Consider the following 27,369-nt stretch of genomic DNA (forward strand, 5'->3'; position numbering starts at 1 on the left):
GGCTACCTGAATATGTTCATACAACTGGTTAAAATTAGAGCTCCCTGTGAGGCATTAGCCTTTATAAACCTTTACTGGAACCACTCCAGTATTGAGGGGAGGTCATTTCTTCGAGACATAGAGAACACTCTAGATTTAATCACTAAGAATTCTTGTGTAGGCCATGTTCTACGTGGAAGAGAGGACGACAAATAGCTATCATTGATTACATCTTTACAGGTAGAGATATGTTTGCAATTATTGAGCATTTTCAAATCGTTCCTCAAGAACATAGCAATCATGAAATACTTTCACTTACTTGGGCTTGGACTTGCCCCTTAACTCCCATCCAGTATTACAAGCCCATCCTCAAACTCTCTGGTGGCAGAAATAGATTCAGATGGTCCCCAGAGTCATTGACGCACCTTAATAGATATGTGCAGGATCATCATGAATCGCTAAATGCAGAAGTGATCAAGTCTGATGGCATATATGTGGCTGCGTTGCAGATATTCAAGTTGCCGCCATCCATGCACGCAAAACCAATCTATAGACCTAAACCGGTCTATGATCATGAGCTGCACAAGGGAAATACCCAATTACACAAACGCATAACAAATCTAATTAGCCTGCCCCTGGATATCAGATTTTTAAGAGTGCGACACCTGAAGATGCAACATAAAAACTGGCTTAAATCTCATAAAGCCATTACCATGGAACAAGATGCTGAACAAATGTTAAATGCTTCAGTCTTTAAAAATACAGCGTCGATTTGGGGCATGTTAAATCGTGCAAATCGCGACACTCAAATTCTGATGCGAATCAATGCTGTACAAGAAGAAGTTGGGGTAAAATACTCTCTAACACTGTATGCCCAAGTACCCAATAATCAATGGGAAATAGCACAGACGGCGATTGAAGGTATTAACATGCAGTTTGATAGATATATTATGTACCAGATCTCAAAAGTAAGCACCTCTAAAGCTCCAGGGCCTGGCAGGCTTACTAATGTAATGCTAAAAACTCACCCTGAAGCTTGGGTGACTTTTCTCTTCAATATTTTCTCTAATTTCATTATGTAAAAACAGATTTCACCGTTTTGGCAAAAGTCCATTATAGTTCCAATCTCCAAAAGAGGTGCTTGCGAGCAGCCAGATAACTATCGGCCAATCGCGTTGCTAGACATACCAGGGAAATTATTTGCTCACTTGATCTTGAGAGATTTTAATCACTGGGTGACTAGCCAGTGTTTGCATGATGCATTTCAAACGGGATTTGTCCCGGGGATAGGCAGTGCCATTCATTTGTTGACTATTTCTGCGATAGAAATGCATGAGCAACAAATCAAACAACCTGTGTACATGGTGTTTGTGGACTTTAAAACAGCGTTCTTTTCCGTCTCGAGGGAACTGTTGTGGGATAAGCTGGCCAGGGCAGCATGCCCCGCTTACATCAAGGCTCTGGTCTCGCAGGTGCACTCAAATACATCTGTCCAAATTCGTTTGTCCTTTAATGGTAGATTTTCTGAATCCATTCCTGCCTTTTTAAAGGTCTCAAACGGCTGTATTTTGGCTTTATATCTGACATTGGTCGCGATATCGCAAGCACCGTCTGATTCTCCGAGATTTGGTCAGCATGTTGTGCCATGACTTTTGTACTCGGATGACCTTGTTTCTTTTCTCCAAAACTCTGAAAGGTCTTCAGAACCTTCTAACAACTTTAGAACAATATGCTATTACATATCAGTTGATCATAAAGCTGGCAAAACTAAGGTTATGATTTGTGCAACCAAACATCAGATCAACAGATGCTCACATATATGGCATCTGCTTTGGCTCGCGCTTGGAATTGGTTAGCTAGTATTGCTATTTGGGTCTTAACACCAACAACCACCCCTCTGATTTGCCATATTGTGCAAAGTTAAGGAGAAAAGTTCAAACAGCTGTTGCACAAGCACGCATCATTCATAAAAAGTATGGCAAATCTTCTACTGAACCTCTAATCAAATTTTATAAACAGAAGTAGTGTGAATTATAATCTATGGTGCTGAGTCTAGAGCCTGGAGGAATGCGACTTTCTGGTTAAGGCTAGAGTGTCTCTTCTGGAAGCAAGTGCTCTCCTTGCCAGCTAGCCAACCCATGAGTGTTATTAGGAATGAATTGGGGTTGCTTTTACTTGGCATCTTACATCTGGAAATTGTGCAGTATGTATAGAAAATACTGGCTGATGATCCCCTGATTCTCGCAACTAATCCGGATTGTGCAAAGCAGAAATTATGACGCTATGATTGGATTTTAACTCGCCAGCAATGAATGACTTATCAAAACTACAAGTCTGAAAATGTTAAGATAAAGAGCCTTCATGAATCAGAATCTTATCTTTTGAAGTTCCCATGTCCCTTGTATAGAAATGTATTTCTTCGATATTGACTGAATTTATGGCTAACAAGAGATGTGCTGGCCAATCGGAGAGGAATTGTCAGAGTGGATAGTCTGTGTAGATATTGTCAAAACCCAAAAGAACCTGAAACACTTGTTACCAAAGAGTTTTTTTTGCAATCTCTATTTCAAGACTATTCAAATTTAACTTGTGACATGCTTCGAAATATGTGCCCAATTGGTGCTCTAGGCCCTTTCGGACAATAATTTTTGACATGAGGCGTGATGTATGGATTTTCTAGATTCACTTTCTTTTTTATGACATTTTCCAAGATTATTAAGTGGCCAAACGTGTTGGCTAAACATTTTGTGAATATTAAACACACGAAGTACAAGTGTATTGAATTTTTTTAACCATGTGACTTTGTGACTTTACATTCATAAGTCTATGTAATGGTACCATTTTTCTATTTCTCTGTCTGATTGTTTGAATTCAATTCATCTTTGCATCAATTGAAAGGTTGATTTTTCAACTGTTAAAAAAAAAAGAAAAAAAAAAGCTATGTACCTGTCTCTTTCTATGTGGGTGAAAGTCGCTTACAAGTGTGCTAGTGCCACCCCAGTCGTTCACAGTTGTGCGACCAGAGGAAAAAAATTGCCATTTTATTTTTGTCAAAAGCAGATATTAAAGGACATTTAATTTTACATTGTAAACTGGCCACTTCCTTTATCTGTAGTCAGCATAAGAATATTACACTTTTCTTACTGAGCAAAGCACATTATTAAAATCTAAAATAACCATATATATTATTTTTGTTATTTCTGAAGTTTATCAGGCTTTCAGTCGAAAATCCAAAAATAAAAATTAGTAGTAGAGTGGTATACCACTCTACTACTGAAATATATTGCCAAATCTCTTGATCCCCACTCTGACAACTTTCCATACTGACCACACTTATGTGGTATGAAAGGGTAGATGAAAGTGTAGAAAAAAGATACTGATGCAGACAGCCATAGTATTTGGATGCAAGGATAAAATTGATGCAATCATTTCACTGGGGTCCTTGGCCTGTCCAACCTGTGGTGAATTTTAGCTGGCTCTCAGGATACGGATTGGCTGTGCACATGCTCGGTTTGCAATGCACAGATATCCTAAGAGAATTATGTAGTTAGGATGCATTACCATTACCAGTAGAGGAGACAAAGTGGTCAATTGTAACTGCAAGTTGTTATTGAAATTTATCAGAGGCTTGCTTATGTATCGAGTTTGATAAGTTGTATCTCCTTTGAGATGAGGACAAATAAATTGCTAGTTTTAAAAAGAAGCAATTAAGGAAAGAAATGAAGCCTTGCAAATACGGACCGTGAACCAGGATTAAGTAACCAACTTGTCACTCACATGATTACGAGTTATATATCAAGGGTACCTGGTGAGCCTTTGTTCCTCCAAGTTAATAATCGCAAAACAAGACGTATCAATGATCAAGGCTATCTATGTCCCACTACAATTGTTCAGATATTCAATTGCTATTTAGACTTTTCAATTTATTATAAAACACATGTTTTTTTTATTTTATCGTAACAAACAACACTTAATTTCTTAAACATCAAATCCGGCTCGGGCGCGACTCCAGAAAACTGGCTGGTCCTATGTATGCTACTAGCAACATGCTGCATTCTGTTGCTTCATTCATTCGCATTTGTTGAGCGCACAGAAGACCGAAGGCATTGTGGCGCTTGTTACAGTGCTGCTTACACTTAGTTACATACAATTCAAGTCCGTCGGTGTTACATTGGACAATATTATTCTTTTGTTATATACATACATTGAGAAGCAGGTAACTAGGAGAGCAAGGTTAGTTGAAGAGGGCAGTTTTGAGTTTTTTGTGGAAGGAGAAGAGAGATGTTTCAGCACTGAGGTCAGTGGGGAGGGAGTTCCAAAGCTTAGGTGCGAGGAAGGGGAAGCCTATACCTCCTGCCTTTGTCCTATTGATGCGAGGTATCGTTAGTTGATTGGTGTATTGTAATCTGGTCGGTCTGGTGGATTGAGATCTGCATAAGGTGTCAGATAGGTATGAAGGTGCTGAGAGGTTGATGCATTTATGAGTGGTTGTGAGAATTTTGAAAGAGATGCGTTCCTTGACTGGGAGCCAGTGAGCTGTTTTCCTGGCTTGTGTGATGTGGTCTCTTTTCGGTATGCTGAGGGCTGCTCCAAGAGCGTTTGTTTTGGGTTGTTTGGAGCCTAGATAGTTTTTTTTTTTTGGAGGGGCCAGCTAGGAGCGCATTACAGTAATCTAGTTTGGCTCCTATGGTTGCTCTAGTGATGGAGAGGCAGTTATCCTTAGTTAGGAATGGTTTTATTGCGTTGATGAGTTTAGTACTCAGTGCGGAGGCCGAGACTATGGCGCTGACTTGTTTGTCCATAGATAGGGTAGCGTCTATGTGAACCCCCAGTGTTTTGACTGAAGATAATACTGGGATGACACAGTTATCTATGTTGAAATTGAGGTTGGAGAGTGTGGATTTCTGGCCTAGAATGAGGATTTAGGTCTTGTCCCCGTTCAGGCAGAGGCCGTTAGTAGCCATCCACGCTTGTATGGTGGAGTAGATGTGCTGTAGGGTAGTGGCGTCTTGATGATAAGCTTTGGCTTCGTCCAGGGGCCCTGTTACACTTCAGGCTTCGCCGCGGGCTTCCTTGCAGAATACGACTTCTTTACAAGCTCCTCTATGGACCAGATACAGGCTGCCATGGCGCCTGTACAAACTACGACGGACTCCGGGTCAGCTGACACGTCTTGTACATGGAAGACCTACAGCAAGACACTCCGCCTTACGACTATAAAACCACCGTCTTCCAAGGGGCTTGTTGATGCTAATTAGCGTTACAAGCTACACGCGGTTACGTCCGTTATTTCTTCGTGTCTTCCCACACGATTCTTCATCTGAACTCCTGGTTTTGACCCTTGCCTGACTATTGGATTGGCTTGGCTTGTCTCCTCCTTTTATTCCTGTTGTGCTCGTCTGGTTTTCTGACTCGGAACGTTACTGGATCCGGCTCCCTTCTGTCTCTTGCGGTACTTCATTCCAGGTTGCTGCCTCTGCATACGGAACCAAAGCAGAGAACTTGCTGTCAACTATCCGGAACTTTTCTATACCTACTCTGGATACATGTGTGCTCAGGTACATACTTAATTGGCAAAACCCATCTCTGCTACTATTTCTCTCCACGACTTGTTTGGATATTTTGTCTCCTGTTGGATTCTGGGACATTGAGTGACTATCTTGTGAACTTGTCTTCAAGTGCATATAAACGCTCTGCTGAAACTGCACCAACCCGGCACTAGTGCGACTCTCGTGCCGTCCGGGGCTACTTCCCTTTACTAACATTCCTGTTTATTTTCTCCTTTCGTTGTCTTCTGTTTCCTGGATTCCTTTCCTCAAAATATCCTTATTCAGGTTAGTTGTTACCAATTCGATATATAAATTGGGACTGATACTTTAAAAGGCTCTTTTAGACCATTCCCACTCATTTTGTGTTATATTCCTTGTAGATCCACCCCGGGGAAGCTCCACTCCAATACCTATCTAGGTAGTTTTCCCATTTAATGCAACTGTTCTGATTACTTGCCTTAACTTCAACACTGTCTAATATCTTTGTATTCCTTTGCAGCATTGGTATTGGCGGTATGTGTTCTCCCCGCTCTTTTATTCAATTGACACCTCTGTCTGTCCCAACTGAAACAGCAGAGAGGCACATTGTAGAAAAGAGCCCCTCTTTGAGGAAGCCCGAGTCTTGTACTCAGGGGAGCTGGGATGGAAGGCTGAATATCGATTCTTGTACCACCATCATCTCCAAGGTCACTCCTCTGCATCTTCGGCCTATTTCAGAGTGGTGATTAACAGGCCCCCACACACATGCAATGGCTTCAGGCTGTCACCTGGGCCTCCAACAATGAGCCAGCAGTGTCTAAGCCCAGGAACATCTGGGCCTCATTCCGCTCCTAGATCTCCTCCTTACCCAGTGACAGCAAAGACGATGCCAGCGACCCGATGTCCCTGTTGCTGAACTCGGTTTAACCTATGTGCTTTAACTATTATTGTGTTACCTGTGTCCTTGGTTGTGTTTTATCCGCTTGGACCCTTACTGCTCTGTACAATTCTCCACCAGACTATATACATGGAATGTATACTTCTCGTCTGACTGTATACTGCTTGTTCTTTCTTTTTTAATGTCAAGCTTATTAAATGAAGTAAAAGAAAAAACATCAAATCACCTATACACATTCTGTGGCCTTTAAAAGGGCCTTCATACAAATCCATATTCCAAACAAAAACAAATCTCTTCAGTTTCAGACACAAAAAAAGGACAATTGTATACAGTTGAGAACTATAGTTCATATAAATCTCTCGTCTTAGTGCAATTTTTATAAACCCTGACGTAGTGCAGGATGGATTCAAAGTTTTATTCTTTTTGCATAAGACCTGCCGTATCTTTGCAGTGTCAGTGGTTGCTATATTTTGTAGTTGACAGTGTGTTTTGGCTGTCTGGTGAACCAGGGATGTGGTTCCACAACTATGCGGCCTTCATCAGGACAAGTTCAATTTTTGGGTACACAACAATGTGTTTTGTGTCTTTTTGTAGTAGCCCAGTGTCCAGAGGGAATATCGATAACCCTCATGTACAAATGCAATCCAAAACCATGTAGATCGGCTGGAAAACCGTGCTTCAATCTTCCGGATCTGGATTGCCTGTGTGAGTTTGTGTATACTCTGAAATAGCTAAGCCCATTGCTCCCCCTTTGTAGGACGCCCTAAGACGGCCTCCCGCTGTTTCATGTATGACCATTCCAGCTGAACCGGATAGTCTGAGAATATTTTATAGAGTGCCGCAATCGTATGGTTGTCTCCGGGATTAGTCGTCGCACATTTTTCAAAATGATTGAGTTCCCTAGTCGCAGCCTCTTTGTTTGTTGGATTCATTAACCAGCTACTCAGCTGTGAGTACCGAAATACCCCCTTCTCCCAACTAAAACAGCTGCTTATATTGTATAAATGTTCTAATGGCCAGCCCCTCCACCATATCTCTTATTGTTCGACTCCCCGCCGCCTCCCATCTTGTAAAGGCCCCTTGTTCCCCCTCCTGGCTTGACCTGGGCATTTCAAAATAGAGGTGTTAGTGGTGAGGGGAAGGTTGTCAAACCCAATTGGAGCACCAGGGAGTCCCATACCTCTCCAACGCAGGGCTGTGCTCTTAATAAGATACATATTCCAGAGTCTGTCTGCCCTTGGACACTAGAGAACGTCCTCGAAGGGGTACCCACTACAGCTCTATCCATCTTCCACCAAATCTTACTCTGGTTTCCTGTGAACCACTCCCGGACCACTCACACCTGGGCCGCTAGATAGTACAGGCGGAAATTAGGTACTCCAATCCTCCCTCATGTATGGGCGACATTAGCATTTTCAAAGCTATTCTCGTTTTTTTGCTATTCCAAATTAAGAACACCATCAGTTTATGTAGTATCGTAAATAATTTCTGCAGGACTGATAATGGAAGGGCTTCTAAGTTATACAAAACCTTATAAAGGATCATCATTTTGAGGACATTGATCCTCTCCAGCCATGATATTGACAAGGGCCCCCACTCGGGCCGGGAGTTGCCTGACCTTCTCTAGTCGAGAAGAGTAATTGGCGTTGTGTTGGAGCGGCACGGGCTCTCTAGCAGTCAAATCAATTACCAGCAGGGAAACACTCAGGGAGGCCCATCAAAAACTCCCCACCGCAAGAACGGAAGACACAGCCATGGGGCAAAGTTTACTGTCTTTATTATCTAACAAAATGACAGGGATCACACTTGAAAAACATACATTCTCCAAAGCTCTCCTCTTCTGAGCGTGTCTCACCTAGTTTTATCCAGATGTGACGTCACAAAACCAAGTTCCTTCCCCGAAACCTATCGGGTGTTCAAGTTGGTTGGGACCACATCTACATTATACAAAATTGTACGACCGTAAGGATACTATTGGCCCCTGCAACATATTATGTCTTCAAGTGAAAGGTGACTGGATTGGGCAGAATGCATCCCCCCAGCCCTGGGACTCTGGACGGTTACCAGGCTGAGTGTGCCTTATGAAGGCAGTGAGAATGAACATGGAGGTGCTGTGTGTTCCCTAATGTTACCATCTCTGATCATCTAAGCCTGCAAGAGTGCATTCAATTGTTGGCTTGTGTATTAGGTTCTGGTCGGGACAATCGTATCCTCCAGGCATCTAGAACAGGAAACTGAACACAAATTATATTGACAATTAAGGCTGATAAAAAAGAGTAATACCGACTTCATAACAGAAGGACAAGGACCTTAATGTAATTTTCAGGACTCTCTCCTGATGAACCATGGAAAACAAATATGGGGAGACACGTGTTGAGAGATGAGAAATATGAGTGCCTGTTAATGAAAATGTATGATTACAATACAAAGATTTGAAGAATAGCAATTAATAATCAACAAAAATAAACAACAGTTACACAAACTGCATGAACTTTATATGTTTATTGAAGTTGGCGCACAGGCTAAGGACATTGTGAATGTTTTATATATAATTCAGTTATTGTAATGCATTCAGTTGTTGGTTCCTGAGCAACAATTGTATCTTTCCGCATATGGTTCGATGGAAACGGCTTCTCTTCATCTACCTTGAATGAATGGGCATTGTTTTGCTCTGCTAGGTCATATGTGTTGAGACCACGAAATGAAGCTCTCCTGCTTGCAAGTGTGAGGAATTTAGCCTGAATTTCTTGCAGGTGGCTTGATGTCTTAGTAACCAGGAACTTTTCATCTCCCCTCATCCTTGGCTGGGGTGCATCGGGTCTGCCTGCCTCTGGCTGCAGTGATCTTGTCAGCCCTTCCATGTATTCGAAGTATGTCTCCCCTTTCCATTAACCTCAGTGTGCCTATAGTTTCCATATTCATCCTTATGGCTTTCCATGTTAGTGGCAATCAAGCATGTGCAAGCTAGGTATATGTATACTTGGCATCTTGCGGTTCAGCTTTGACGAAGGATATGGATATATATGGAGATATGTGTCAGTCATCTGCCTGTGTCATAGGCATGTGTTTTGTGTCGATATGCAATAAACAAATGCATGTTAGTGTAACATCATGAATGGATGTCTATGTACTTCATGTCTAAGTGCGGCTACGTCATAATGTCAGCACTGACGTCAATGATTTCTCAATTTGCGGTCAGTCGACTTGTTGGTTTGCTGACATCTCCATCTCCTCCATAGTGTATGTTTTGAATGGCTGTCTGAGAGAGTAACGTTTCTCACATCCGAGATACATTGATGATGGCAATGAAGGGGCTAAGAGTGAAGTGCATCTGCCGTTTCTGTCTGCGGCTCGAGTCATGTGGGGGTCATGAGGGCTATGCTTGGACCTCTGTCTTCAATCCCCTCTCTGGCCGACGTGTCGACCATATTACCTACAGGACTCTCTCTGTTCACATGCAACTTAGGGAGCCAAACCTTTGTTATCTCTCCAAGATGTCTGTGGTACTTTGCATAGTCGTCCAAATGCAATGTCAGGTAACTGCAGTCTCCACCAGGGTTGCAGCAAATCCATTTACCCCAATAGTTACAGGTAATGAATGGGAACTTGAACACCGTTCCTGCCGGGAACATAGGACACTGTGCCAGTTGTGATCTTGGTGTATTTTGTGTCTTTGTCTCTGTCTTCTGTCTTCTTTGGTTCTCTATATCTACCAGCACTTTCATCCCTATGGTCTTTTCAGTGGTCTTTTTGCATTGCGTGATGGCTACTCTGACACAAATGGTGAATAACACTAGTATCAGTGCTTCAACCAAGAATTTCAGTCCGTTGGCTATCCATATTGGTATCCATGAGAAGATGTGTGACAGCCAGCCATTATCTTTTCCTACAGTGTTTGCTTCTGCCTGCATTTTGGCATGCAGCTCTGATAGCCGGGAAATGGCCTCTGTCAGGGTTGCAATGTCTTCATCATGGGCAGGGATGAATGTGCAACAAGGCCCGATCTTGTTGAAATTGATGAAATTAAACCCTTTGACGGTTGATTTTATCATCTGAATCAGCTCTCAACATGTTATCTGAATGTGTGTTTGGACTGCCGCATCGATGGACGCAAAGAACATCTCAGTTCTGCTGAAAAATCTGTGCTCTGGTGGTATTGCGCCAAAGGCCTTTTCCAGTTTTATTGATGCATAGTTCCCTCTTCACTCTGGTCAACGCTGCAGATCTCTTCTTTCTTTGATGAGCATCCATTTTGGGGAACCTGTCTGCTTGTTTCTCCTTCTGGGGCACTACCAATGCTGGTGTGTTCAGCTGTAGAAATGAGCATATTCCTCCCCAGTCTGGTGGTAGCTGCATGTATGCCTTTGACCCGCAGGCCCAGTAGTGGTCCATCAGCACTGCGGTTTTCGACCTTCATGCCTGGTATTTTTTCGAGATCTGCTTAAATCCTGTATTCTCTCCAACTTTTACTGGACCACCATTCTGGAAACATAAGGAAGCACCGTGGAGTGGTATAATAGGCATGGTCCCTGCTTTGGTCTCCACCCATGTAAGCAGTTTTGCACTCTCTTCCCATTCCTTGAGGCAGCTGTCATTTTCCTTCTGCACCATTTCCACTGGAACTGGTAGGAGCGCATGTACGTTGCTCCCAACCACTCTCTTTCCACCCATCTGCTGTGTACACTAACATCTGCAGCTTTTCCTAGCATCCAGGCATTCCTCCTATCTCACTTAGTCCTGATTTGCGGCACTGTAACTCCTTTTGTGTCACTACCTTTGTTTCTCCTTTATGCGACCTTCAGTGATATTTTCTATGGTCTTGTCTGTATTACGGTAATCATCCATAATGTCTTGAGTCTTGATGTAACTGTCTTCATACAGGAACTTATTTTTGGACATCCACTTTAGTGTTGCTCGTCCCCCTTGGAATGGACCTCTTGTGGTGAAGAGTGATAAATGCATGAGGCATTGTGCTCTGGCCGTTGGAATTTCAGTTGCTACGAGTGCCCTGGATGCACTCATGGCGTAGGGGATGAGAGAACCTACGTAACGGCTATCACCAGTGGTTTCCTTCCCTACCTTGGCCATGTGCTTGTTCCACATATTGTTGGAAATGAGGACCGAACCAGTTAGATAGGAATTTACCTGGATGAAGTTTATGTCTGCACTGCGTCTAATTCTTTTGACTTCCTTAGCAGTGCCTATCACCTGCCCAGATATGGCTTATGTAACAGCATGGATAGGGGTTATATTGGAGGTGGTCAAAGCTTGTGCATGTGAACATTTAATTCTTTGTACTACAAGGAGGGTAAAGAGATAGAGACAGCAGAAGGCACAAAACGTCATTACAACATTTTTGAATTAGACTTGCTACATGTTCTCTTGCGTTGCTCCAAGGGTCTGTAAAACTCACCTGAGAAGCCTGAAAACATGGGATTATGATGTTAGTGTGTTAGGTTAAGCTCTTTGTCTATAGTATTGTGCGAGTGCTGCATAAAACAATTGTTCCCAGACTATGCAGATTCTCGAATCACTGAGCAAGTCAATGATGGATGGGTTTCCGTGGGTCAATTGTGGGTAGGTCTGGGCTACATAAAGCAGAAAGGCATGGAAATAAAATGGAGGAGGAATCATTTGTTCCTTTTCTGACTCGATTGCAAATCTAAGTGCTCCTGAAAGGACCGATGCGGATATGGAACCGTGTATCTAGAAAGGTTTGTACTTTCTCGATGAAAACCTAATGTAAAGAAAAGATAGTGTGCCTAATCTAGGTGTGCGTATTGTCCTTCCTTAACTCTTTGGTCCTGGACCGGGTTAGCCGTGGTTGTGGTGCTTCTTTGGCTTGCTCTTCTTGCATCAAATCATCTTTGTTAGGGTGAGAGGAGGTCTCACCTCGGCAGTGCTTCACGTCTGCAATGTAGTTCCAAACCTTCTTGACACTTCATTTTACTGCACGATCTGTGGCCTGTTCCACGACGTACAGCCCCTCAAACCTGGGCTTATACCAGGGCCTGATAAAACTATGTAATAAAACCGTGTCCCCTGGGTAGAGTAGTGGTGACTTTAAGAGTCCCTCGTTAGTTTCTGGGGTGTTGTCTTCCTCGCTGTTCTTCGACTTCTCCCGCCGTGCCTGCAGTTGGCGAGAAATAAGAGGCACTAGCCATCAAAGAAGCAAGATACTCGGGCATTTCATTTCCAAATAAATCAGAGGGACCCTGGGCATCTGTCAATGCCCTCTTGGGAGGAGCCAGTGGAAGTCCCATGCGCCGCCCAGTCACCACCTCATGGGATCCAGGCTGATTGCCCAATGCGAACAGTGATAATGGCAAATAATGGAGCCACCCCTTTTTTTAACATGGCTTTTACTTTTGCAATTTTCACTTTTAGCAGACTGTTTTGGTGGTCAGAGACCCCATTCACTTGCAGGTGATGGGCACAGGAGAATTTGTGCTGTATCCCCAATAGAGCCGTGATGTGCTCAAACGTTTCATTCACAAAATGAGGTTCATTGTCGGACTGCAGGACTTCACACCCCCCCCCCCCCCCCAATCGTGGGAATACAGCTCTATCAAGGTATTTTGCTTCTCTAAGAGCATCTGGATGTGAGCCAGGACTGGCTTCGATCCACCGGGAAAATGGGCATACAACCACTATTATGTAGCGGTAGCCCTGGTAGACTTGGATCATCTCAGCATAGTCAATGTGGAGATGTTGGAAAGGCCGAATCGGGCGGGTTTTGGCTCCTCTCACTACACTTAAAGTATGACCAGCAGTCAATTTGGTACAGGTAATAGAATTTTCCATGAGCGCGACTATATGCTCTGCCATATTTGGACAGATCCACTCTTCCCCAATGTGTGCAGCTCGTACGTGCATACCCAAATGAGTAGGGGAGTGTAATAATGCTGTTGGAATCAATAGCTTGCCTGTGCTCACCTGTCGCCACCAAGCATCTGTGGGGGATATCCAACATCACCTTCTCACCTATAGCTCCTTCTCCTCCACCAGTGCCCTCCCCTGGAATTCAATTATCTGCTTGGTGGTAGGGTATTAACCTTCCCTTCAAATGATATTGCGCGTGCATTGTGTTTGGGGTATTGTTAGGACTGATTTTCTATACTCTGGTCTGGTGGACAGATGTATAGAAGGCCAACCTATATTGTGACAGGGACAACTCTGTGAAGCTGTAGCCAAGCCCGTTTAGCTAGCAGTGACAGGCCGTCTAGTCTAAGTTCTTCAGAGGTGGTGAGCTTGTAAAGGGTCCACAATGAAAGTCACAAATTGCACTTAGACAGGATGTATACAAATACAGTTATTTAATTATGGCCAAAACACACTATAGAAAAATTAATACAAGCTACCTTGCACACAACAATATCAAGCTAAATACATATATACATTAACTTGGTTCAGATGCACACTACAAATCAAATACTCCTGCAAAGGAATGAATAGACAAGTAATATACACAAAAAGGTCCACAGAGATGATCCCTGGCTAAAATTGTTCAGGATACAGTTCCACAGAATGTAGGATGCAGGAAAAAAGGCAGGTATGGTCTCTGGGGTCCAATGAAGCGTTCTTAGAGTTAGGGTTCAATGTAGACTAATGCCCAACAGTCAAATGTCTTGCCTAGGCAAGTATTTGCAAAACCAAAAAGTATTAGAAACAGGTTTATTGTAAGCCTTTTGACTTATAATGGGAGTATAAGGGTAGGTTAAAAGCTCAAAAATGTAACCCCCTTACTCCAAATCTTCCCCAGACTTGGTAAAACAAAGGAAGTGTGTCCTACATGGCTTTTCCCGCTGAAATCCACGGTCCTCAATTTTTAGGGATTGCTGGTTCGAGCTTCACTACATTTGGTGTCTTTTGCTGGTGCGAGGACTCTCGGTCAAGGAATGCAAAAACAAATGATGCAACACCCCTCTTAGGACTGGACTTGTGTCAGGTAAGCAGGTTTCGGACAGTGCACGCCACGCACAGCGATGCAACAGGATTCAGTAGCCGAGTTCAGACTTTCCGGTCTATCTCGGGTCCCCTTTGTGCTAAGACGCCGACATTTCGCAGGAGGTAGCCTTGCAGTGGCAGCTGAGGGTCCACTAAGGTTCAGGCCCAAACTTAGTGCAGTGACGAAGTGAGCATGGTAGCCCAAAAATGAAGCGGTCAGCCTCAGTACAGTTCCAGGGCATTTCTGAAGGCGGTTTTCATGCTGGGCACCGAGCAGATGGCGGGAATGGATGGTCCCTCCACTCCAAGGGTCATAGCACCTTCGCAGGACTACTGAAGATCACGATCAAGACAGGGCTCCACCAGGGCTGCTGCAGCAGAAATTGGTTGCCAGGCCTCCTTCAGTCAGGTTTCCTGTTTCTTCGTGGTCTTACAGCTGGACAGGATACTTGGCTCCTTCAGGTTTCTCCAGGATCTCTGAAGAATAGGTGCAGGGGGGTCCCATTCTTATCCTTCTTATCCTTAAAGCCAGGTAGGAGCTGAAACTCTCTCTAGCCAATAGCAGGACTAGCCCACACACACACACACCCCAGCAGTGGTCCAATCGGGACCACTGGTGGGAACACTCATGCAGACACACAGAAACCAGTATGTGGCTTGGAGTCAGACTGACCCAGCCCACATCCTGCCTGCAAACACACATAGGCCTCCAGTAGCCCACCAAAAGCTGCTGCTTTCCCGGGTACTGGAAGTCCTGATAAGGATCTTCCTGGCCTCTACATCTTTTAAGCACATTTAGAGTAACCAAAAATCCTGAGTGTTAGTCTAGGGCAAAACAAAAATGCACCCCATTGCACTGCAGTGTAAACTGCTTTGTGCAATGATAAAAAGTTATCACAAGTGATACAAAAGTAACCACAAGTTGCAACATAACACGACTAAGGGAAAAACTGTTTCCCAGTACTGATAGCCTTAAGGGCATATCAGTTTCCCCATAACATGTGAGCAAAAGGCCAGTGCTGTGAAGCGAAAGGCCTTACTGTACTGCAAAAAGTAAAGGTCAGATTGAAAAATAAAAGCAAAAAGTTTGGGGGGTTCCATAAAGATGGAAGGAAAGGTGCAGTAACAGGTATCAGTTTATTCAGAGAAATATGCTGCACTCTTTGCTTTCGCCTCTGTGGCTTAGTATTCCCGGGAGACTAGGCCCCCAATCCCCCTCGTGTGTTCCTGGCATTTCACGACCGCTATGGCTGCTGGTAGTTGACGCGTGTCTATGAACCTACCCATTAGGGGCATGTGCTGCACTGGCGTACCATCAACATGTTGGAAGCCCCTCCTCTGTATTCGTGACAGCCCAGAGTGTACCATAGACGTCACATAGGCCGAATCTGAGTACACTGTAACTTCCTGGTCCCTGTGTGCTTCTAATACTATTATGAGAGCCACTAATTCTGTCGCTTGTGCTGAAAAATGTAAAGGCAACCTTGCGCTTGCTAGTACTTCAGCTGTCCCGTCTGGCTTCATCCTCACCACTGTTGTCCCAGTATGTCTTTTTCCCCCATTGCCTGGTCTATCGCCGAGGACCCGTTAATATAAAGTACTTCTCCCCCACTTTGGGAATGTCGTTGTACTGTTCCATGTATGTAGTACAGTCATGTACATAGTCTCCCTCCTCCACTGGTTCAGCTAAAAACATCGCTGGAATTACAATTGTGCACCTCACCACCATTACTGCTGGATTCAAGATGATTACCTCGTATCGAGAAGCTCTCTGTGTAGTCCTCATGCTCTTGGGTCTTTTGAGGATTGTAAAGTGGGCATGCTCCATGTAAAGTGCGGTGCTGCACCCCATCGTAATACTCGCTGACTTTTCTACTGCGAATGATGCAGCAGCCAGAGCTTGTTCGCATGGTTAGTGTCATCTCATTACTGGGTCTAGACGTTCACTATAGTAGGCCAATGGCTTGTTCCCTGAGGTAGTTTTCTTTGTGAGTATGCATCCATCAGTACTCCGTTGGAGTGTGAGAACAAATAGAATTCGGCATGGTAGTTTGGGATCCCTAACACTGGAGCTGTGCATATTGCTTTCTTCAGCTCCTCAAGTGCTTGTCATCTTGTGTGTTCATAGCAACTTGCCATGCTCTCTATGTGCCTCCCTTAGCCCACCTATCATATAAGTGCTATAATCAAAGACACAGGCCCTGCTATAATTGCAGAGGCCCAAGAACTGCGGCATCTCTCTCATTGTCTTTGGCATTGGCGTTCTGTGGATTGCCTCTGCCCTTTCTGGGGTAACTTTGCGGCCTTCCTGCGATATCAATTGTCCAATATATTGCACATTCTTTTGCCAATATTGTAATTTCGCCTAGTTTACCATGTAACCCTTCTCTGCCAATACTATCAACAAGTATACTGAGTCCTTTCAACACTGTTCCTCCGACTTGCTACAAATCAAACTATATGACAGTGCTTCCCATCTATATATTGCCAAGATCCATCTGGAGGACCCTATTGAAGATAGGTGACTCAGTACCCCTGTGGTAATCTCGTGTTTCCGCTTCGGGTTTCTATATTTAAACAAGGTAAAGTCCTGTGACTCCTCATGGAGCCGGTATAGAGAAGAAGGCGTTCTTCAAGTCTATGTTACTGTGGATTGGGTAGCTTCCGTCGGGATGCTACTTAGGATTGTCGCTGATTAGGAACTAGCGGAAATTCTGCTTCAACAATTTGGTTCAAGGGACAGAAATTCAGAATAAAATGCAACAACCCCCAGTCGCCTTTTTTATAGGGTAGACCGCAGTGTTGCACTGCGATTCTGAAGGTACCAGAATGCCTTGCTTCACTAATGCAGCAATTGTCTCATTAATACCTTAGTTGTCTTCCTTTGATAGGTGATTCTGTCTTGCCCTTGGTAAAATAGCCCCTGGTTTAAGTTGTATCTTGACTGCCCCTATCCCTTTTAGCAGACCCATGTCACAGGGACTACTGGTCCATAAGACATTGGGTACTTGCCCCAAGTTTTCCTCGAGAAATTGTGGTGGTGCCTTTCGCAACACAGCAATTCTCTGTAGTGCTTCCCTGTAATGTATTCTCACCTAGTGTGTAATGCTCATGTTCAAACACCACCTCGTGATCTGATAGATTGTCTTGAAATAGTTCCTAATCTGTCACGTCAGTCAACCTGTATCCCTCCCCCACTGCAATCACCATCCTCCATGATCGTCCTGTGTAGTCGGTCCCATGCAACCCTATTCTATCGTCTCCGACTAGGACTTCCTTGTTCTATTGGGATCACCTTTCCTTCCCTTTTATCGAGGGGAATCTCTGGTCTAAATAAGAACTTGTTGGGTATGCGTAACAGCCTGCCATGTATCTCTGGGAACCATGCTATCAACACTTTTACTCCATATTGAAACAGCTCAATGTCTGCTGGTATCCCCCCCCTGCACCCCCCCTCTGTAGCATCTGCCCACAATATTCCCAAATGAGTTCCCTCATGTTCATGTAATGAATTCCCAGTGTCGAGCACACTATCACTTGGTCTGTGAATGAAATGGTCCTGTTAAATCGGCTCATCATGCCTCTACCCATTATTTTCACTGGTGTCTGACGGGAATAGAACAGTGGCATGGTCAAGTCGTGTTCTCATTCAGAAAGTGGAATTTGGTCAATTAAAGGAACCAGGTCCATAGCCCCAGAAGACCCCTGCAGATTCTTGGCAATGCTTGACATTGGGTATCTTCCCTCGCAAATACAGGACCAAGTCGCCCCTGTGTCTACGAGAAAGGAAAAGGTCTTTTCACCTATTGTCACCCCTTTTCGTGGTTCCTCAGCCGGATTGGGTGTAACAGATAGGACTGAACACATCCGGTCTGTCTGGGCTGTCCTATTGTGGGTATAATGACATAACTGTCCCTGTGAATGGATTGCCTCCTGCTACTGTCGCTCCCCCCAGTTTTCACGTGGGTGTCTGCATCATGGAGTCTGCATGTGTTATAGGCCCCCAGAAGGCTATCGCATAGTGGGCTCGCCTCCATTGCCTCATGAGAAGGAGCTCCCTTTGAGAGAGAAGTGACGACATCTAAGGATTCGTCAAACCCCTAATACAAGAAATATAACTTAGGCAAGTAGAGAAAGGAGCGTTGTGAATATCCTAAACATGTTTGCTAAAGCTGAAATTAAATTGTTGGCTGTGCGTGCATTATAAGCTCAATTTTGTTGTCCAAGCAAATGCACTAGTTTTTTTTGCACTGACCTATGAACCCAATATGGGCAGAGGGGACTAATAACTTGTAGTCTCAACAGGAAACTCCAAAGGATTCATGTGAGTGGTGTACAAACATGGAATAAAAGCGAGCACCTCAGCACATACAAAAATGTGGCAGAAAGATATTGTGTAAGACTTGTATGAAAACCTTGAGGAGAACATTTGGGGAATGGCCATTAATTCATCTGTAAGCATTTTAAACCTTGAGCCATTGTTTAACCTTAAACCAAATACATTTGAGAAGTTCATTCCAAACCTTGGTTGTGATATTCTACTGCAGCATGGGCATGTTTTACACATCTGGTAGAGGTGCCCAAATTTATACAAATTCCGGTTATTAGGTAAGTGTAGAGGTACATCACTGGGTTGCATCTGGCATTTGCACGGAAGGTTATTCTAGGGCCGGTAATTGGAGCTCTGGTGAAGGGGCCATTGCCATTGGCTTGCAAATGAGGCGAGGGAATTTCTTACTTCTGTTTCAGGATGCCTCAAATGATAGTGTGTTGGAGATTGGAACGCTCGATGCAAGTCCAGAATTGGTTTCAGGGTTGCAGGGGAATGGGGGGCTGGAACTGGTATGGAAATGATTCAATAGCGTACAATTTAAAAATGAAAGACCTGCCAATAAAAGCATGTTTATTCAGATCAGGGTGGCATTAGGGGTCGTTTTTTTGTGCTTGACTGTTCCCCCTTTAGGATTTTTTTTCCAGTTATTAATTTCTACTTCACATAATATAAAGGTACAGGTGGGGTGGGCAGAGTTAAAAGGGTTCGACTACCTGTCAATGTATAGTCCGTTGTGTTTCTTTGTTGTCATTTGTCTCCTTTAATTTCCTGTTGATGTCCTATTTGTTGAGAAATATCCGTTTCTTTCTTTAACAGAGCAATATGGCCCACTATTTCGGACTTGGCCATCACCTGAGAGTCCTGTATTTTATTTCTACCTATTTTGACAAGCAGGATGCAGCGTCTACTGATAAGCTGACTGTCACGGACACTGTGTTTGATGGTGTGCAAGTAAGAATCTTTGAGCCTGTGAAGCGCGTTGGTGTGCTGAAGCGAGGCATCGTCTACATCCATGGTGGTGGTTGGGCCCTTGGTGGTGCAAGTATGTTATAGCTTCTTAAATAGTTAATTAAATTATTCCATTGTGCATGTCCCATTTGTTTAAATCGTGTGTTTCATCGGAACATCTATGTACTCCGATTTCTTTTTGTCCGGCTTCAAGTGCTTTATGTTCATTGTTTAACGCAAACAATTGAAGTTGAGATTAGTGACACTTTTTTCCAAATATATGGTTTTGAATTTACTGGAAACATTAAAAATGTGTCTAACACTGTTTAATAGTATATCAATAGCAAATCTGTAATGTGATTTCTGATATAATGTACTTTCAGGTACATTACAGATTGAGTGCCGGAACATAATTTAGAATGGCCAAAAATTCCTATCAGACTTGCATGCAATGGCACTTTCCAAGTTGAGAATGGTGGGAATCTCATTTCTTATGAACTTTACTTTGGTTTTGCAACTGTACACAAAGGTTCACATAATTGCTATGTTGAGAAACTTCTCAAATTTGATTTCAAAACCATTCGGCTAAGTTTCACAGACTACTTTGTGTTTGTTTTGGTCCCCTTTGCACAAGCAGGGGATCTAAAAATATCTTTAAGCAAATCTCTGCATTCCGTTTATTAGCTCCACAGAGTTTCACAACACTCCCACATGTACTTGCAGTTAACTCAGAAAATAAAGGTTACATACTTGCTTGGACCACCTTCTCCCCATGAACTTATTTTCAGAGGTGCCACTTTAGGAGCATGCTATATATGTGAAAAGAGGGGCGAGGGGGGGGTGGAGTCAGTAAAGCAACATTATATTATGTAGGACAGTCAGGTATGCTTCTGCTACCAATACACCTTTTGGTTGCATTCTATAGCTTAGCATATGATTTTGAGGATCTTGGTTTAATTGCCAGCTCCACACCCCTCCCGAACCGCTCATGCTGCCTGTCCCTAATTTATCACTGTTGAATGCGGGTAGCATGTTGCCATCACCTTCTCATTCTGATGGGCTTTCCCCCACCCCCTGAACGCTATCCTGTGAAACACTGTCTATCCTGTGTCATTGTGGGCTCTGCCTTCTTTCTTTTGTGATTGGTGGAATTACCTGCATACCCCCCACACCCTTTCCACCATTCCTCTTCTCCTGTCCCCACAACCCTCCAGCTCATCCTATTCTGATTCACCCGCCCCATCCCCCGCACATGCATCTTCTTTCTGGTCCTGCTACTGCTGCCCCTAGTCTTCTTGCTCACTGGCAACATAATTGTGGTATGCAACGTCTTCTCCTCGCCCCTAAACACTCAGTTTATTCCCTATGGCATAATGCACAGTGACCTTTGACAGCCGGCATGCAGACCTAATACAGTTTTGTTCATTTGTATAGTCCTACTTCTTTAGTGGTGTGAGCAGGCTTCGAGGAAAAATATGGTTAATTTGGTCTTCCTGAACTTGAGGTGGTCTGCCAGTAGTCTTGGTAGGCAGTTGTCTCCATAATTTCAGTTTAGGAATAACCATCCTTTCACCAACCCACACTGTCTTGTTTTTTGCTGGGCAGAGCCAGCTGGAGGAGTGTGACCTGCGGTTTCTGGTAGTGTTCTTGAACTCTGATAATTTAGATACGATGGGTGTCCTCTCCCAGTATGCTCTGTGAGTGGTGTACAGGAGTATAAAGCTCACTCTTTGCTTGGTTGTTAATCAATGAAGGGAGCTTAGTCTTGTAGTGATCTCATCTGGACTCTTAGCCTGTTGCTGAAAGCATCAATAGGCCATGAAGATGGTAGCGGGTTGGCTATATGAAACCTAGATCAGAACATGACCTAATTAGGCATGTGTGTCCCCTGGTCCAGTACTAATTAACTTGCTCGATTGATATTTATGTCAGACTAGAACATAGAGTATATATAGAGGGACTACTGCAGTTTGATTTCTTACCAACTAAGAATTGGGTCTGTTTTGGTATGTACTATTGGCTTTGTTTTTTTCCAAGGGGGGGTTCTTTCTTTGTTTCTTTGTTTCTTTGTTTCTTTCTTTCTTTTCCATGTCATATTTTGTTCAATTTCCAGAAGAAGTATGATTTGCTGATGAGCACTTCGAGTAAAAGCCTTGCTCTGCATGTAGAAGAAAATTACATGCAGCGGACCACCCTAGATTTAACTGAAAAATCAAATTGAAATTTTGAAAGTTCTACACATTATGTAGGATGCCTAACCCACAGAGTACATCAAGTTTCGTTGGACCGTACATAAAGAGGCTTGGTGATCAAAGGATTGTGCCAATGAGAAAAATCTCTGATTGTGAACCATTTCTTTCAACCTAAAGTGAGTGCTAGGAAATTAATGGGAATTTTGTTTTCGGAAATAGTCATTTGGGAGAGAGCATATTTGTTTGTTGGTGAGATTGTTGAATCCAATGTATTTCCTACACATGGACCATGAACGTTTCACCTTCTGCTGGATCGGCAATATTATGGTTTTGGTCTCATGAATATGGCCTCCTTTGCTATCAAAGAAATGTGACTATCGCCACTTCTACCCGAGGGGGGGAGACCTTTCCCATGATGCCATAGAGGTGGGACTGCTACCCAGTAGTCCCCCTTGGTGTGGTATAATGCGGGAGGATCTTGTGGGGGGGGGACTCTTTCCCTCCTCTGCCCCCCCCAGGGAGAAGGACAACCATCTAGGGTACATCCCTTGTGAGAATGTCACACCTCCACATACTAAACCTCTCCTTCCTCTAGTTGCCTCTTTGTAGGCAGTAAACCTATGTACTGTTATAAGGCAAAATACCTTAAGGTTCTGGAAAGTACTTGGATGAAGAAGTGCATCCAGAATCTAGGTAATCCAAGTATTGAGACGAGTTGACCCTGCAGAGCGAGAAGGATGAAACTAGTGAAAGTGAAGAAGGACTTGTACAATGGGCCCAGGCAACGATGCTGGCAACATTGTATACAAACTGACAATGGACTAAACGCCTTGTCTTGGACAGTCACAGAGGATGGCAGGAGTGCAGCGCACCGAACGCGGGCGATACAAACCTACGTCGCTGATCCTGAGGGAGAGAACACCAAGGACACCGGCAGTCTACCGCGGCTGATGATCGGGAGGTCTGTAAGAGCAGGCCAGTGCCCAGTAGCGTCGAGAGGAGGAAGGAAAGCAGGAGGCAGACGGAAAGTAAGACACAGGAGAAGTCGAACAGAACCCCCCCCCATCCCAGTAAGTCCCAGCAATGTGTTAAAACCCTCAACAAGTTAAAGGGCAGCACAGGAGACCCGGAAGGGACACAGGGCAGCTTTCCAAGAGGGCACATGCAGTTGTCCCTAGGCCCCTTTGCAACCTTAACGGTTGGGTGACATGGCAGGGGCAGACAGCGTACAAACCTTCTCCTCCTTATTTCATTGGTGAAACAAAGCCAGTTTATCACCAGGGAAGGGTTGAGGACACCAGGTACCATAAAGAGAACTTGAGAGGGTGGATCCCTCACAACAGTGGTGGGGATAAACCCACAGAGGGAGAAATCAGGGTTTGGGACCCAAACCAAGAGAGTGATACAAACCATCTTCCTCGTGGTAGTATTTGGCAGAGAAGTGAACCATGTGGGCCAAGTCAAAGAAGAAGAGAAGCTATGGTCTGGGACCCAAACCAAGAGAGTAATACGATTGGCAGGGAAGTGAACCAATTGGACCAAACCAAAGAAGAGGAGCCAGGCTTGTGGGCCCTCCAATCACTCAGAGTTGGGTGTTGTAGGTGTAAAGCCTAATCAAGTGAAAACCAGGGTAAGGGAGTCCTTCCCTCCCCCCACACCCTCACTCGTTGTAAGAGACTTTTTTGAAATTACCAGGTAAAGGGAGTCATTCTCCTGCTAACTAGGACTGGGAGTAAGGTCCAACAGGCCTGGGGAAGGGAGGCTGAGACGGAGTACTCCTAGCCTATTGAGAACGTATTATTTTGAACATTTGTGCCCTGGGGAAGGGATTATTTCCCCTGGGCGATCTGAAACTGGACGCCAGGAGAAGGAGGCATTTTCCTGGCCCACCAAGAAGACATTGTTTGGAACTTTGTCTGGGGGAATGACTCCCTTCCCCCAGGTGACAATCTGAGACTGGACGTCGGAAAAAGGGAGGCATTCTCCTAGCTCACCAAGGAAGCCTTGTGTGGAATTGCAATCATACCCCAGGGGAAAGGAGCCATTCTCCTGGGACTAGAACAGTACCTCCTTATTCTTTAGTTTCTAGTGTAAGGGACAGAAGTAAGGTTTTCTTGACGCAGGACCGTGGACACCTTTACTTTGACAGACCTCCTGATAATCAAATTAGTTTAGTTGAGGCAGGAAAACCCCTCTTAGGAATAGGGGCAGATACTGTGATCTCTATCTCCATCTCTCTATCTCTCCCTTTTCTCTTTATCACTCCTTTTTCTCTTTATCCATTTTCTCTTTCTCTTTATCTCTCCCCTTTCTCTTTTTCCCTTTCTCTTTCTCCATCTCTCCTTTTTCTCTCTCTTTCTCTCCTTTTCTCTTTCTCTTTATCTCTAATGTTTCTCTTTATTACACCCTACACTTCTCTCTCTCTAACTCTTTTTCTATCACTCACCTTTTGTACAAGCCTCCTTCTCACGCTACACTACACACACTACTATCTCTCACCAATATCTCACCTGACCTCTGCTCCAATTCTGCCACTCATTTTCCAGCACTTCTTCTCTATCCGTCCTCTGCCTGGTCTCTCATACACCTTCACATCTCCTGATTTCACCCCCTGCAACCCACTCTCTGCCTCTCCTCTCATAATGTGGCCCTGTTGGTTTTCTCTCCCATTCCCCCCCTGCCGTTGCCTGCAGTGTTCACCTGACTAGGAACCAATCTGTACCTGTCTAATCCCCAAGGTCTGGGTTACACAGATTATAGGCTCTAAAAACTCCTTCAAACCCCTAATCTTTCTCCAGCAAGGTTTTATTTACAAGCTCTGATTGTGAGGCAGCAGACAGTGGCCGAGGCTGCTTGTTTTCCTGGTGGCTTTTGGATGGTGCTTCTGGTATTCTTAATGCACCCTTGGTGACCCATTAGGCAGAGGCCCAACACACAGAAAATTATTTATTTCTGACTATATTACTCCAAGTGCATGGTTCAAAATCTTGCATCATCTTGGCGTAATGGGAACAGAAGCTAATTTTCATGGCTAACGCTCATATGACAGGACTCAATGATGAGATTAATTGGCTGGCATAATCATCTGTTTTGTGGAGTCCAATAAATTTGCATCTTTGATATGATTTTTGTAAGCTCTTTATCCATGAGAATTAAGGTCTGTTCGGAACAGTTTACAGCACCTTGCACTTTATAGACGGCATGATCCCTGCCGCATTCCCCTTTTTGCCCTTCCAATATGGCAGCCAATTTCTTCCGCAGAGCATTACTTTTAACCTGGGGATACCTATCCGAGAAAGGCACCTCACGTGGGTGTTATCAGGTGACAGCAGACGTATTTATTTGTGTATTGGATGACTATTAGATCTGCCTCTAGTAAATAACCTGTTCTGTTTTCATCCGGTTTCTTTTCCTTGTGTCCTATGTTGGGGTTCATGCTCTGTGGTAATGGGTTGCATGGTGGTGGCAGGTAGGTTTTACTTCCTATGAAAACTGTTGGGGGTCAGTTGGGCTTCTTGAAGGTGCAAGTGTGGGTGCTTAGTTTGGCTGTGTTTGTGTCACTAGAGTACTGCCTGTGCTGTCAGTAAGTACAGATTCCATGACGAGAAATGGGTAATCCTTTTGTTGTCCTGGAACGGCCATGGTGTATATAGTTCCCAGAAGATGAAAAATGTTGAGAGAAGGTTGATAGCACCTTTTTTGCAAGCAACACATTTTCAGAAGAAGAACCGGGACTATATGTTATGTTATGTTACGTTACTTTGCATTTATATAGCGCCTTATGTACCATTGGTATAGTCTCAAGGCGCTAGTAGGTTGAACGCCCTCGGGAACCGAAGTTCAAGTCAGTAGAGAGAGTATAAAGGAGTCAAAGATGCGTGTGCGCACCGTATATGTGTGCTGCAGGTGTAGCATTCATGTGGAGGCAGCTTCTTAGCATTAGGTGTGGTGGTTGAGGGTTGAGGAGTATGTGTTCGTTCTGGCCGGATTATCCAGATCGATTGTGGCTGCGTTAGGCCTGAGGAGAACGCCGGCTGGAGGGTGTAACCAGCAGTGTTTAGTTAGAGTGATGTGTAGTATGAGGAAGATGTTGGTATGAGAACAGCTATACCGCATGGTGTCATAGTATCGCTGTGTTCTAGTTGGGTGATGGTGTAAAAGAAGAGAGTAAGCGTGGTGATGTGATATGATGCGTATGAGATCGGATTATATCTACATACTTCCTAATTCGTCGCTCATGCGTTCGTTCGATCATGCATTCAACTGCACTAAGGAATCACCGGCTCTACTAGCTGGTACTTCGTCTGGTCTGCGCACACATACTTCTGATCTATACACAGGTGCCTGCTCTACATACACACACACACACGTCTGCTCTACACACACACGCGTGCATGTCTGTTCCACGTCAGCTCTATACACAAACACCTATACGCGCGTCCGCTCTACACATACATACGTCTGTTCTACACATACACGTCCGCTCTATACACACTCAAACGTCCGCTCTATACACACAGATGTCCGCTCTATACATACACATGTTTGCTCTACACATACAGACATGTCTGCTCTACACACGCACACCCGTCCGCGCTACTTACACATACACGTCCGTTCTACATATACATACGTCCGCACTACACACTCCTGTTCACTTTACACACACTCCGGTTCGCTTTACACACACCCATGTCCGCTCTACACCTACATCTATACATCTGCTCTATATACACACATACGTCTGCTCCACACATGGACACGTCTGTACTACACATACATACGTCTGCTCCAGACACATACATACACACACTTCCGATCTACAGACACACATCCATGTGCGCTCTACGCCTGCATGTCCGCTCTACACGCACACGTCCGCTCTACACGCACACGTCCGCTCTATACACACGCACACATCCATTCTAAACACACACACGTCCGTTCTGTACACACGTAAGTTCGCTCTACACATGTACACACGTTCGTTCTACACGTGCATACACGTCCGCTCTATACATAGACGTCTGCTCCACACATGCACACACGTCTGCTCTACACATGCACGTCCGTGCTACATACACATCCATGTCCGTTCTACATACACATACGTCACGCTCTACAGACATCTATGTCTGCTTTACACACATCCACGTCCGCTCTACACCCACACACATAAGTCTGCTCAACGCACACATACATCTGCTCTACACACACACACACATCTGCTCTACACACACAGACGTCCGCTCTACACACACAGACGTCCGCTCTACACACACACACGTCCGCTCTACACAACACACAACACACGTCCGCTTTAGACACACATACATCTGTTCTGCTCGCATACCTACGTCCGCTCTATACATACTCACGTCCGCACTGCACACACCCACGTCCGCTCTACACACATAATTCCGTTTTACAATGTACGTCCGCTCCACACTCATACGACAGCTATACGTACATACGTCATCTCGACGCATTCGTGCGCTCCACACACTCTCTCTACGCACTCGCCTGCTCCACATATCCGTCTGC

At 44.4% G+C, this 27,369-nt stretch overlaps 1 protein-coding gene across 1 annotated transcript in view; it reads left to right on the forward strand.

Moving 5' to 3' along the window:
- Window positions 1-27,369, forward strand: part of NCEH1 (neutral cholesterol ester hydrolase 1) — a 384,956-nt gene that overhangs the window by 127,412 nt on the left and 230,175 nt on the right. Inside the window, exon 2 of the mRNA XM_069618733.1 lies at window positions 19,502-19,727. Within this exon, the coding sequence (XP_069474834.1) occupies window positions 19,502-19,727 (226 nt within the window). The remainder of the gene's footprint in view (window positions 1-19,501; window positions 19,728-27,369) is intronic.

Source organism: Ambystoma mexicanum, chromosome 10 (genome assembly GCF_040938575.1).
Source record: "Ambystoma mexicanum isolate Mex_15411 chromosome 10, UKY_AmexF1_1, whole genome shotgun sequence".
NCBI lineage: Eukaryota > Metazoa > Chordata > Amphibia > Caudata > Ambystomatidae > Ambystoma > Ambystoma mexicanum.